This window comes from Epinephelus lanceolatus, chromosome 5 (assembly GCF_041903045.1).
Source record: "Epinephelus lanceolatus isolate andai-2023 chromosome 5, ASM4190304v1, whole genome shotgun sequence".
In the NCBI taxonomy this organism is placed as follows: Eukaryota; Metazoa; Chordata; class Actinopteri; order Perciformes; family Serranidae; genus Epinephelus; species Epinephelus lanceolatus.
Window position 1 is genome coordinate 47082398 of NC_135738.1, and position 14941 is coordinate 47097338.

At 43.3% G+C, this 14941-nt stretch overlaps 1 protein-coding gene across 8 annotated transcripts in view; it reads left to right on the forward strand.

The window, feature by feature from the left end:
• akap13b (A-kinase anchoring protein 13b) overlaps positions 1 to 14941 on the forward strand; it is a 207203-nt gene that overhangs the window by 83413 nt on the left and 108849 nt on the right. For all 8 annotated transcript variants that reach the window (XM_078168284.1, XM_078168285.1, XM_078168282.1 and 5 more), the window contains 4 exons: positions 2781 to 2884; positions 4704 to 4890; positions 6827 to 7004; positions 9017 to 9076. In XM_078168284.1, coding sequence (XP_078024410.1) covers positions 2781 to 2884; positions 4704 to 4890; positions 6827 to 7004; positions 9017 to 9076 — 529 coding nt within the window. The remainder of the gene's footprint in view (positions 1 to 2780; positions 2885 to 4703; positions 4891 to 6826; positions 7005 to 9016; positions 9077 to 14941) is intronic.

Genomic DNA, 14941 nt, shown 5'->3' on the forward strand with positions numbered 1-14941 from the left:
TACAAGGACTCTTGGATGCTGGGAGGGCGCCCTCTACCCTAAGGGTATGGTGGCGGCAATCAAGGCAGCTCGGGTTGGGAGGTACCAATTGCCTGAGGGTGTGGACAAATTGGTGTCCCGATTCCTCAAGGGTGCTAGGAGGCATTCTGGTTTACGTGGTAGACCACCTCTGCCGCCCTGGGATTTGGAGCTGGTCTTGCAGGCTCTGGAGCGTCCTCCTTTTAGCCCTTAGAGTCGGTGGACCTGAAATGGCTGTCTGTCAAATCTGCCCTCCTGTTGGCGCTAGCCACGGCCAAGAGGGTGGGGGAGCTCCATGCTCTCTCCGTACATGAACATCTGTGCAGGTTCTTGCTGGAGGGGGCAGGGGTGGTCCTGCGACCCAACCCTGCATTTCTTCCCAAGGTCCTCTCCGCATCGCAGCCAGGTCAGGAGGTTGTGCTCCAGTCTCTTTACTCTGCGCCAACGCAAGAGGAGGAGTGCGGGCACTCACTTGTGTGCCCTGTCAGGGCCCTTAGGGTGTATTTGCACCGGACGCGGGTTCATAGGCGGACTGACCAGTTGTTTGTGTGCTTTAGACAGGACCTTCTGGGTCAGGCACTGTCTAAGGCCCATCTTTCCCACTGGATTGTGGAGGCCATCCAGCAGGCTTATGTGGGGACTGGGGTGCCCTTCCCATCAGGAGTGCGGGCGCACTCAACTCGGGGCATGGCTACGTCTTGGGCGTCATGGCGCGGTGCGTCTGTCAATGAGATCTGTGCGGCAGCTACCTGGTCGGCCCCGTCCACATTTGCTCGCTTCTACCAGTTCAATGTGGCTGCAGGCACTTGGTTCGGTGAGCGGGTGCTTGGGGTAGCCCGGCGGTAGTGACTTTTTAATTTTTCCTGTCAGTTAGCCTCGTGGGGGCTGGTCTGAGTGGCCTCTCCACCCCTCTGATTGAGCCTTTGTGTCTTGCGGGGCCATCTGGCCCTTGGTTGTGTCTTGCACCAGGGCTGGGGTGCCAGCGTCCTGCGTCTTGCGGAGCTGGCTAGCTTGGGGGATGTGTATATAGTGTACATTTGTATATAGTTGGTTTGACGCACGGGGGTTTTTCTTTTTTGTAGAGCACTTTGGTGGCGGTGACGTCTCAATCGAAAGCCACGCCATACGCGTGGGGTGGTGCTGCTCTGTCCCTTCGTGGTGTGTCTTAAAGTTCTCCCGTAGAGATATATGTAATATCTCTGAAGTGGAGGGGAAGCCTCCTTACGATAGAGAACATAAGGTTACGTGTGTAACCATGGTTCTCTGAGTAGGAGGCTTCCCCTCCAGCACGAGGCCGCTCAGGGATTCGTTCCAAAGATCTATATCAACGTGGGCGTGGTTGACAGGGGTTTAAATAACCGATCTAATTGATAGCCACGTCCACTCCACAGGTGGTTTGTCTTAAAGTAATTATCCACACACCTGACCCTGATGGATCAGGGTTCCCCGTAGAGATATATGTAATATCTCTGAGGTGGAGGGGAAGCCTCCTACTCAGAGAACCATGGTTACACACGTAACCTTACGTTTGTGTGTATCTCTATTCATGGTTATTCATTTGTGTGTGAGATAAATAAATCTGGCTTTGAAAGTTGGAAATGTATGGATTTTGATTTTATGTCATTTAGTGTTTGTGTGAGAGAGGGAGTGCGTTTGTAACCACATGTGTATGATTTGGCTCTTTGTAGTACCACGGTAATTTGTGTGGCTCTTGGTCTTTGACTGGTTGGCCACCCCTGTACTAGAGCTACCTGATAATAGAGAGTTACAGTAATCCAGCCTTGAGGTAACAAAAGCGTGGACCAATTTTTCTGCATCTTTTCAGGTCAGGATAGGCCTAATTTTCGCAATATTATGCAGATGAAAAAATGCAGTCCGTGAGGTTTGTTTTAAATGAGAATTAAAAGACAAATCTTGATCAAATGTTACTCCGAGATTTCTTACGGTAGTGCTAGAGGCCAGAGCAATGCCATCTAGAGAAACTATGTCATCAGATAAAGAGTGTCTGAGTTGTTTGGGGCCAAGAACAATACCTTCAGTTTTGTCTGAATTTAACATCAGGAAATTGGTTCTCATCCAGGTTTTTATGTCTTTAAGGCAGTTATGGAGTGTAGTTAATTGATTACATCATCCAGTAAGGGTCCCCACCCTTCCCCTGAAATACAAACTGAATTTTCGTATGTATGCGCAAGTACAAGTTGAAGACTGCAGAATGAAAGTGAAACAGAAAAGCAAAACATAAGTTAAATGAGTTTGTGTAGTTTTTGGAGATTTTTATTTGGATGTTCCTTTACCTAAAAACTGAGAAAAATATTATAGAACACAGCAGATGTATGCATTAAATGCACCTTATAGCAAACTGCAGCACACATCAAACTACCAAAATGTCGGCACAGCCATATGCCTCCATAAATTTTGAGCTCTTAAAGTCACCACTGACGGTCAGACTGCTGGAGCAGCTGCTGTAGCTGCCTCTTGAGTCAAGGTTACCCGACCCATTGAGTCAAGGAGGAGATATTGTGGTTTATATTAATAGGTTCTTTAAATGTTAATTGTAAATAATTATCTTTATCAGCGGAGTGCAGAGTTATTGTCATATATTTACCACATCATCACAGGAAAAGAAGGTAGGCTGCTTGCTCCGCTGCTGTTCAGTGACTATGATGTTTTTTGTCATAGTTTTCGTCTATGAAATCAATACTGTCACTGACCCAGCCAGGTGTTTTTGACTGTGTTTCATCTCCTCCTCTTTTTCTGTCCAGATGTCCATCCAGACAGGGAGGATTGTGTGTCGGTGTGTTTGTTGCACAGAGACAAAGACAGTGTCAAAGTCAGTGTGAAACTGGATGACAGTGTCTTCAAAAAGGTACAATACACACACACACACACACACACACACACACACACAGGTTAATGTGTTTGCTCCTGGTTTTGAGCTTGCATTCAGATCTCTGGCGGTACAGTACATAAACACTGGTTTTCTGTCAACACAGCAGCTGAAATTCAAGACCCATTGTATTTATGTCAGAAATCAGAAATAACAGTGCAACTGCAGTGTCTACCTTTATTGTTCTTTAAAATGAACCTGGATGAGAAAACCTCTGTTGGTGTATTACGCAACAGACAGTAAACACTTTCCCCCCTGCAGCTTGGCACGAACCAGAGGAAAACCAGTCGATTACCTGTTCCATACAAAGACTGTAGATAATGACCACATAGTCCATCAAGGATCTATCCAGTGTCTGTAACCACTTATCCTATTCAGGGTCCCAGGGGGGCTGGAGCTGATCTTGGCTGACATTTGGCGAGAGGCTGGGAACACCCTAAACCCTAACGATCAATAATAATTAGGGATGTCCCGATCCAGCTTTTTCACTTCCAATTCGATACCGATATTACAGCCTTGAGTTTTGGCCGATACTGATACTGATCCGATCCAAGCGCGCAGTCATGTCAGTCATTTTAGAAAAGGTTTGATCAAGCCATATTACTCTAACAAGAACAACTACTTAATCAGGTTAGTTAGAATGATCCACAACAGTTGGTATGAGAAACTGACCTGTTTATTGTGAACAGGGTTAAATAAACAAACTTTAAACTTGAACATTAACATTGAATAAAAAATATAACTGGTTTGCTCTGGCTGCTTTGGCCCCTTAATAAATAGAAAATAAATCAACACAAGAAATCTTTAAAATGTCTTACACTGAAATTAAAATAACAGCAAGACTCCACACACTTGTGCTTTGGCCCCCCTAATAAATAAAAAATAGATTAACACCACAAGACATTGCTGACATTTAACAAACAATGCAGCCTTTCCTTTTCAGTTATTTTTGTAGTGTCAGTGCCAGCCTAGTGCTGCTGTTTCCTGAGTGTCTGCATGCTGGCATGGTGGATTGATAGTAAGTGCTGGAGCGGATCACTGCAATGGACTGCTTGAATTACGGAGCGCTGGGCTGGCCAGAAAATCTGGATCGGAGTCCATGAAAAACTGGATCGGATTTCTTGGATCAGCATTTTTCCATGCAGTCCGATCCGATGCACATTTTTTGCTAATATTGGCGGCCGATACATCCCTAATAATAATATAATGATATTTATGTTGAACATTTCTGCACATGGCTGTAAAGTGTGCAAAACATTTGTGCATGCTATTACAGAGAGACATTTTAGTTTTCAGTTGCTTTGTAGTGCGACTCACTTGTTCCAGAGAAGAGAAAAAGAGACGAGACACAGAAGAGACCTTTTCCACTCACTTTCCTTATAATCCTGCAACTCCAGAGACAACACATGGCTGCTGTTTCCCCCAGATCTTTGTCTTACAAATTTTTTGAAATCACATCCAGATCTGCCACTCAACTTTTGAGGGGAACGATGGTACTTGGACAACAATAGAGGGGATTGTAGTGGTGGGAGTGTATGTGTGCAAGTGTCCTCAGGTATCGAGAGATGAAAAAGTGAAAGTCTTTTCTGATTGTCATGTCCTTATAGGGCTAGTTTAGGACAAGAGAATTTGTGTTTGGTGAAACTTGGACTAAGTTTGTAGGAAGTATTTAGAGTATTTGGGAAGTCCTCAGTTTAAGCATGAGAGTGTGTTTTCCAGTGACTGATAATGTTTCCTGCTGATTGTTAATGTTATAATAATATAACCTTCATCTCCTCTGTCTTCCTTCACTTTCTAGCCTAAAGATCCCCCCTTCTGTGTTGAACACGAGGACAGAGGGGTTTGTGTTTCATGCTCAACCACAAATAAGGCATTGACACAGGAAGCTCTCAATCCCACTGAGGGCGCTTTGTCAGTGGGCACACCTGATGAGGGGACCCCTCAGAGCCCCAGGCTGTCCTGGAAGTCAGAAACAGAGGACAGAGGTGCAGCACACTGTTTATTTTCTCATGTTTTCTAACAGAGGCTGTTCTTATTTTTCAAAAGAAATCCAGGAACTTAATAATATATAATACTACTGGTAACAAGGTAATATAAGGAGCTGGAAAGTCCCAATGTGGCAGGTGGGAGGGGAGGTGGATGGGTCCAACAAATCCTGGACTTTCACCCGGGAGGCCGCTGTTGGCTTTCTATGTGAATTTTTAGCCATACTGTAATATTTTTTTCTAAACCTAACCACATACTTTTGTTGTCTAAACCTAACCACTTGCTTTTGTTCCCTAAATCTAAACACTTGCTTTTGTTGCCGAAACCTAACCATGTGCTTTTGTTGTCTAAACCTAACCACATTATTTTGTTGTCTAAACCTAATCAAATGCTTTTGTTCTCAAAACCTAATCAAATGCTCTTGTTCCCTAAACCTAACCACGTGCTTCTGTTGTGTAAACCTAACCACATTATTTTGTCTAAGCCTAATCAAATGCTTTTGTTCTCTAAACCTAACTATGTGCTTTTGTTCCCTAAAACTAACTGCATGCTTTCATTCCCTAAACCTAACTGGGTTTTTTGTTCCCTAAACCTAACCACATGCTTTCATTGTCCAAATTTTAACCTTGTGCTTTTGTTCCCTAAACCTAACTATTTGTTTTTGTTCCCTAAACCTAACCACATGCTTTTGTTGTCTAAGCCTAACCATTTGCTTTTGTTCCCTAAACCAAACCACATGCTTTTGTTGTCTTAACCTAACCACATGCTTTTGTTGTCTTGAACTAACCATATGCTTTTGTTGTTTAAACCTAATCAAATGCTTTTGTTCTCTAATCCTAACTATGTGCTTTTGTTCCCTAAAACTAACCAAACGCTTTTATTCCCTAAACCTAACTGCATGCTTTTGTTCCCTAAACCTAACCACGTGCTTTCATTGTCCAAATCTTAACCTTGTGCTTTTGTTCCCTAAACTTAAAACAGGCTGCAGTCTGCCTCATATGTTTATATTAATGGCATTTGTTAGTTCTGCGTATTGCACACCTGACCCATGATGGATGGACCACACCATTTCACAGTAGCTGTGGGGGGTTAGGAGTATCAGACAGCATGGTGAAATGTGTTTTAATTATAAAATGACATTTATTTATCATATAAATACATATAACTTGTAAGTGATGTCAGTCAGTAAATGGTTGTACTTGATCCCATCTAAGGGTCAATCATAGACCTTTTCATAGGTCCCCCCTTGGCCTTGGGTAAGGGTCATCTGTACCCTTTGACTCTCCTGACAGCAGGCCTGCTTCTATTTCTGGTCTTGGAATGGTGTTACTAACCATCTAGCAGTGACCCTCACTTAGTGGGGCTGCCTCCCAGTGTATCTCACTGAAGTGGACTATTTTGGTATGGAGGCGGAAGGGGCAGAGAGCATGTTGCCCGCCCTGTTGTGAACGGAGAACATTATATTAGACACAGTTTAAGTATGTATTTTGTTCTCCAAATGTAGTGGGATGGTTCAATGTATCACTCGGTACGTAATACATACCGAACCTAAAGCCTCGTACACACACACACACACACGCACATCCATATATATACATATATATATATATATATATATATATATATATATATATGCATATATATATATATATATATATATAGCCCATTCAGTGTTTTTCAGTACACAACCTCATAATACATTCAGTTAATCCAAAAGGGAAGGTGATGTGAGGGACTTAAGGTGCTTACTATTAACCACAGCCCCAGTTTGCGTGGCAGGTGCATATTATTCCCCTCCTCTCCCCACATTTCCTGTCATCTCTCTACTGTCACTAACTGATAAAAGCATAAATGCCCCAAATACAATCCTAAAAAGTAATGTTGTTCTTAAGAGTCACTGTGGATAATAGCTTTGTATTTCTGTTAAAATCCCAGGAAGAGGAGAGACAGATGAAGGAGGAGAGGAAGAAGAGAAGAAAGACCATCTTTCAGAAACTCCTGTCTCCTCTGCCATCTTGCAAGCCACCATCCGTTCCTTGTCTCCACCACGTCGTCACAGCTGGGAGCTGAACAGGAACAACGCCACTGCAGACACTGACATCACACAGAGCAGGTACTGGTTTTCCAACAAAATCTGTCTTTATAAGTTAGGATTGTAAAATATCTAGTCCTCATGGAACTTCAAGTCCAAAGCAACTCACAGGACTAGTTAGTCTTCAAAGAGCCATCAAAGGACCATCTTGTCCTACAGAGACAGTGGGTGAGAGTCACCCCAAAGTGTCCCACCCACACCCTTTTAGTATGGTGGGAGAAACTCTTTCATGACCTCTGAACAGCTGTGGCTGTCTGACAGCATTTGTGTTCATCTGCTCCGATCTCTGTTTCCTCTCGGTTTTTTCTGTCACCTTCTCCAATGTTGTAGATTCAGATGTGGAAACACACTGCATTCTTCATTTGTCTACATTCACCATCATAGTTGATGAAATACCGTATGTGATACTTTATCCAAGTAGTTTGGTGGGAAGAACCATTCAGTGTGTTTGTGGAGTGGAAGACTAGTTTCCATTGGTAGTCATGGATTCTGCTCTTCCTGTTACAGATGGAGCTGATTCATGTCAAAGTAAAGAGGCAGCAAGCTGAACACAGCCGCACATTTCTGAGAGAGGAGTCACTAAATTATCCTCTACACTACAGCCAGGTTATCTTCTGTATGAAACAAGGATGTTCCTGAATCTGAATACTTTATTCATAAAAGCACACATATTGTGGTGGAGACATTTATTCTACCCAAAGTTGCTCCTCAAGAATGACATGTCTGTGTTTCAGACATTATGGGCTGTAGTTTCACAGACCGGGCACCTGCGCTTCGCCAACTGGGTGTGGCCAGGCGGATTTTGCAAGTTTGGCACACTGTGAAGGCATGGAGTGGGTTTTACACACATCACACCAATCAAATGAGCCCCTCTCCTCGCCCTTAAATGCGCAGCGCAAAGGCGCAATGAGAGTTTACTCAATTCGCCATGGCAGAAGAGAGCAGCAGTGTCACATGGCCAAACTTCTCCCAGGAGGAAACTGATGTTTTGGTCCGGGAGGTCCAAGCTCACAGTGTCCGAATATACGGAACTGCAAGCAGACCTCCAGCAGAACAAGCAGTCTCACTCTGTTTCTTTTCTTTTGACTTTTCTAAGATGATAGATGCTGAATATATACTCCCTGTCTGATGCTGTGGCTGTTTGTGGTTGGCTGAGAGGGATGTGAACTCATTAGTTTGCAGCTGTGTTGATCAAATCAGGTTGGGTTTCCATTACACGTGCCAAACGGTGCCAATCCCCTTTGATCTGACATCAGATGTGACAGGACAGTCGATATAGAGATACATTTATGTGCTGATTGCAGATAGTTGCATTGAATAGTGTTTTTTTGGGTATTTATTGCATTATTAATGTGCCTGATATTCTGGAAACCTGCCTGTTTTGGTGACGTGTGCGCACTGTCCGCCGGTCAGCCAAACTTCGACTTACACCGGCTGCGCTCCGCCTGCGCTGACAGTAGACCTGGTTTCAGCTGGCAAGCTTTTAGCGCACCTTCAGCGAAGCCTTTTGGCACGAAACTGTCACTGCGCCAAGCTGGATCTGTCGACACCTCCCCCTGCTGTACCGCCACACCCATCTCAGCACATCTCGGTCTGCCAAACTACCAAACTGAGCGCGCCTCGGGTTGCGCTGCTCGAAAATAGCTCTGCACGGGGTTCGCCACCCTGCGCTGCGCCGGGAAACTAGAGCCCTATGTGTCATAAATCAGTCCCTCCAGGATGTTGCAATGTTACAGTTGCAATGGTTAATGCAAATTCAGCCAGTCCTTGTGAATTTTGTGCAACCTTGCATTTTTGTCCAATTACTGTAGCTTTTCCGCAAAGTTGACTATTTTAAACGGGTGAAATCCAACTGGCAACTTCCGAGGCTAAAAAAAAAAAAAAAAGTGAAGCCAACATGCAGTTCATCTATTGGCCGCTTGAGGGTGGCTCCAGAAGCCAGTCAATCCCCATAGACCCCCATGTTAAAATGCGATCAGTCTATTCCATCCTTTTTTTATTTCCACTAACAGTCCATCTGTCCCTTTTTTCAGCTCACTGAAGAGTCTGTCAGGAGAGGTGAAGAGAGCTAAGCCCCCCCTTCACAGGAGAAGGTACACCTTCATCTGTCACCTGCTTCACCCACACATCATACATCACTCTGTTTGTTAATGTGTCCACATTCTTCTTCTTCTTCTTCATACTGCTGTGTATTGTGTGAAAAAGCCAAAAGACTGGCTATATAAGACACTGATATGTCAGTGAGTCCCTGTCCAGACCTTCTCACACAAGAAAGACAGTAACACAGCTCTGATTTCATGGAGTTCTTTCATGCTCACATTAGTCACTGATGACCACGGCAGTTTAGACGCATGATGGAAAAAGTGTCTAAAAACCAGAATGTAGAAATGATGACATTCTTAGACCCTCTGTGTGTAGATAGATGAGTGTGTGCTTCATTTGTACCAAACTAAATAACAAAGTGAGTCCAACAGTATTTAGTAACAATTTCTGAAGCTCTCAAAACACGATTAGAATACCATTATTCTCCTTCATAGCAGTCAAGCAAGTTTAGCATTCTTGTCTTTTATGACTGGACTACAGTGACTGAGTCAGCTTTGCAGTCTCAGACTGCTCACATGACATTAATTCTACACACACACACACACACACTCACACACACACACACACGCTCTCAAAAACACACTCCCAGTACCATGCATGGTCTTCAGTGGAAAAAGTGGAAAAGTCATTAATAGAATAAAAGAAGTAGCTCCACACCATCTGGTAGGACTAAAGGCTCATTTATATTCTCTTTACATACGAAAATAGATACATCTGTTTCTAATGTTGTAAATGTCACTGCCCTCATACAGCCATACATTCTTTCTGATGGCATAGATATAGCCAATAGATCGCACTAGAGAACAGAGTCAAAAGTTTCACACAACAACAACTGAGGCGATGCTGGAGGAGGTCGTAATATTGTACTGTTTTAACGGGGGCAGCGTTGGAGCTGGTGGTGGTCTGTGAGGCCATTAAATACATTGCGATATGTGAACGGAGAATACTTTTCACTACATTACCGATTCATTGTCTCCTATAGCTGTATTTCACTTGAATTACATTACACTGCCTCTACAATCTGTGGTGGTACTGCTTTTTTCCATCCATATCTGTAAGCTTTCAGACAAGTGCACAAAGACGTATAAAGTAAACTCAGAGTACCGACAAATGGCTGCCTGCATCAATTTTAACTGTGGAATCAGTTTCACAGCACTTCTCAGGAGGCAGTTTTGGTCCCCTGCACTTTTTACTGTCCAAAAACAATGTTACGCGCTAATAAACTGAGACGCGTCGAGCACTAGGACCACACAGAAAATGGCCGCTCAAACTGAAACCTGTTTCCCTTTAGAGGGCATGGTGAGAACTGCAACAGGGCTCTGAAGTCTCACGCTTTAAGACTGTGACTCATGCATTTTAACCTTTTCACACTCTCACCCGCCACACCTGGTATTTCTCACGCATAAAAAAAAATATTATGATATCGTCACCAAGTTACACGCTATATATGTAGTGGAACGTGTTGCAAGACGCTGTGGTTACCGTAGAGCTCAACAAGAGCTTGCCACACTCCAGCCAATAAAAATAAGACACAGCTACCCATCAGCCAATCAAAAAATAACATACAACTACCTATCAGCCAATCAGAAACTAGCATTGCTGTATCCCGGTAAGATACAGGTGATCTGACTGCAGCAAAAAGAGGGTGCACACACAAGAGGGGGGTGCCTTATCACATGTGTACAGTAAGTCATCTCATCATTTGATTTTGTAGCTTACTGAATGAAATTACATGTTGCACAAAAGGAAAACAATGAGAGCTTATCTCAGGGAATATCAGCATTTACTGAACAGTTTGACAAGACCATGTCATGTCAACTTTAGCCAACAGCATTCCAACTAATGGATCGTTGGCATGTCAACTTTAGCCAACAGCATTCCAACTAATGGATCGTTAGTGCCTTAGTGGATAGAGCAGACGCCCCATATGCAGGGCTTTTGCCGCAGCAGCCCGGGTTCGACTTTGGCCTGTGGCGCCTTGCTGCATGTCACTCCCTCTGTCTCTCTCCCCCTTTCACGCTTCACTGTCCTGTCAATTAAAGGCAAAATGCCCCCCAAAATGAAAAAAGAATCCTTGCTAATTTCAGCAGCTATTTTAAACACATATAGATGGTTGATGACTTATTTGAAATTGGAATCCTTTATAAACTATCATACCCAAGGCCTGCCACGTCGGTGCAGTCAACTTAACTAATCTGGTTAAAACAAATTCAATCCAGCTGCTCACTAACGTTAATGTTGAGCACTTCACATCAGATAACGTTAGCTAGCTATTTGACTTGCCATGAAATGTAGCTATCTTATTTAGCTAACATTAGCTAGCTAGCTAATGCAGAGCACTAACATTAGTAATATTATTAGCTAATGTAGCCTACTGTAGTTGACTCCAGGGCAGGAATTTCACGAGGGCCACTAGGGCCATGGCCCTTGAAAAAAATATCTGCCCTAAGGCCACAGTGGCCTTGATGCCCCGTCCGCACTGCCCCAGGTGATTTTGCAGTTTTCTCCTCTGCCTCTTTCCTGTCAACACGGCTTTGACACCTGCGTCTTTTTTGAGAAAAAAATAATGCAATGACATTCTGGATTCTCAGACAGGCTATAACAACAGTTTGACACCAATTTATCACCGGCCAACCAGGAGACTTCATCAAACGCCCGAGCAGGGATCGGTACCGAGACCCGGTATTAAACAACCCAAGGCAAGTTTAATAAAGACCGTAATAACAGTAAGGTCCGCCATTATCGACGTTACTTTTTAAAGTTGAAGATGACTCTAGTTAACGTCAACTACGCTTGTTACTGAGAGTGAGTGTGATAAAATCTCTGCCAGCCAAGCCAGTACTTTATCAATACATGAGATCAGCATGTAGAAAGCAATATTTCAGCCCCCTCTGTCCGCAGTCTCTCATTCATGCTCATGAGTCGCGGTGCTAACAGCAAAGTGTTAAGACAAACTAAAATGAAAGCTGTCTGTATGTAGGCTAAGACTTTATCTGAAGATGCACCTGAGGCAGCCGACCTGCAGACAGTGAGTGTCCTCAGTAGAGGAGGGACAGAGAGCAAGATTTATGACTGATACTGATGTTTTTCTTCATGCTGAGATAACGTGACTTTCTTCACTCAGTATTGTGATGTCAGGTGGAATATTTATATTCCAGTGAGATATTACTGGGTTTTAAATGAGGTGAGGTGTGTGCATGTGTGTGTGTGGAGGAGAAGAGAGAGGGAGATGGTGGTAGAGAGATAGTGTGTGTTATTAGATACTGTTAATGTCACTTATTATGCTTCTGTGCATTGATAGCTCTTTTTTAGTCTGTTTCTGCATTATGTTGAGCAGGGCCATGCCTGTATAAATATATATATGTATGCAAAAAACAAGTGGACGCTCGCTGCTAAAACTGTGGTCCATCGACACGATCTGGTTTTGAAATGCGGCCAAGTTGAAATAGTAATTGAATGCTGTAGTTTGTTAGCTATCTAACAACACATCAGAAATACTTGTAAGCCAGTCTTGTTCAGTGAATCAGTGTACCATGTACACTCAAAAAAAACAGCTTTGCCTATTTTGGGGATCTGGCAGGATGCCGGTTGATGTGTTTTTTACATTTCTTTAAAAGTCGGACACTGCATGCAAGAATGAGATGGTATTTCCAGTGTGAAGTGCGGGCGGTGGAAATGAGCTATTGCAAATTTTGTACCACTTCCTGTATCACCTCTGTGGTTCTAGAGAAGAGACACTGACTATACGTCATGATGCTGTATATCAATTATAGACCACACCACACAAATTTGAAGTTGACCAAATTTGAAGTTGATTGGATTAAATCTGTAGAATTTTGTTAAAGTATGACCCTGTAAATGGCAAAAAAAAAAACATGCAGACAATTTGCTTAGTAAATTCAATTTGGCTGACTTCCTGTTGGGTTTAGGATGTGGCTCCAAAATGCTTTTTTGTAAGTTTTGGGATGTTACACATGCCTCCCATTTTCATACATCTGCGTGAAACTTGACTTGGGGGCTACTTTTTTTTTTTAAATTTTATCAAACAAGAGAATGAGATATATATGAATAATAATGAGAGAATAATGATTCCTTGCACTTCCATAGGGTCCTTGCACTGTTTTGTGCTTAATAATAATTCCTTCAGTTTCAATAGGGCCTTTGTGACTACCTGGGGTCAGTGCTCAGGCACTAATTAAAGCTGTTATGGAGGAGGTTGGGGATGTCGTATGTTGGGGAGGTTAGCTGGATGTCGGTTGACAAGGTCTTGCATTTTGAAAGTCTTGGGATGTTAGCTGTACTTCCCACTTTTCATACCTCTAGGTGAAATGTATCAAAGGGACTGCCTCATTGAATTTTCTAGGGGGGCAATATAAAGACATTTTCTCACATCCAATTTTTTGACGTAGCTGCCATGAGGCCAAGACTGCATAAGGAATTTCAGGCAGATAGACACCAAGCACCAGTTAATGCTTGGGCCCTAATAACAATTCCTTTAGTTTCAATGGGGTCCTCACAACAGTTGGTGCTTGGGCCATAATAAAGATTAGTAAGCTTAACCTTCTCCCACCTAACTTATCCATTTATGCTGTTGTGCACACATCATTTTAATAGATACAAGGTGTCAGTCATTAATCATTCAGAGACATCCCTGTTATCATAATGCCACCATCATTAATCTATCTTCTCAATCTCATTCTAGGTTTAAAACATCCTTTCATCAAGTATGTATCTCTTGTCTTTCTATTATTCACCCTTCACCCCTCCATCTTTCACTTTCTCCAGTATGAGTTAGTGTCCATCCAACCTGTGTTGTCTTGATAAGGAGCAAATAGACAACAGAAGGTAATCAGTATAGGTTTCCCTCAGCGGCCAAAGCATTAACTAGAATGTAAAACACATTCAGAAATGTAAACCAGTCCTGCTGCATAGCCCAACATGTAAAAGGACATGATAGTTATATGCAGGGGCACTGCCAGGAATTTTGGGCCCCATGAGAAAAAATCACATTGGACCCCCCTGCACAGCTGTTGTCACCACATCTCTAATCTAAGCTTTACATAACTCTAACTTTGAACGCTTTCAACTGTATTGCTTCTTGTAGTTCAATACTACCAGTACAATAGTAACTGCTAGTGAGTTTACATGTATGCAACAGTCTGCATACAGTATGCAATTCACTATTTGATGCAAGATTAAAAGCCGCCATAAAAAATGTGCTAAAGGCCATCTTTTAGGCCCAATCCCAATACCTCCCCATGTCCACTACCCCTAGCCATTGCCCACTACCCCTTGGCCCTCGAAATGAAGCAACAAGGGGTAGGGGTTGAAATCTTTCCCTAGGAATTGGGACACCACTCACTACGTCACCGCATCGGTTACGTTCACATATACTTAACTATTTTAAACAGGAAGCTGCGAGCCATCTGCATTTCCAAAGTTATACTAGCTGGCGTGTTATTGTAATGTGAAAAATCCGACAATTTTGCAGATCAGGACAGATGCCAGATAGTGCGAGCTAGCTTGCGAGCTAACAAGCAACCTGACGGCGGTAACGTTAGCTATGTATGAACTTTTGTCCCTGTCTCTTGCTCGGTGGTAGCCATGGCGACGTCTACCCCTTGCTGGCAAGTCAGCATCTGAAATCCCTCACTCTGAAGGGCTAGTTTCATACCCACTACCCCTCGTTATGCCCCTTACCCCGACACACAAAAAGGAATTGGGACACCCCTACCCCTCGCGGGAACGCGCAAATGTAGGGGTAGGGCCAAGGGGTAGGGCTAAGGGGGGTTATTGGGACAGGCCCTAACCGTATAAATAATGAAAACAGCAGATTTTTTAACTTAGCTGCACAT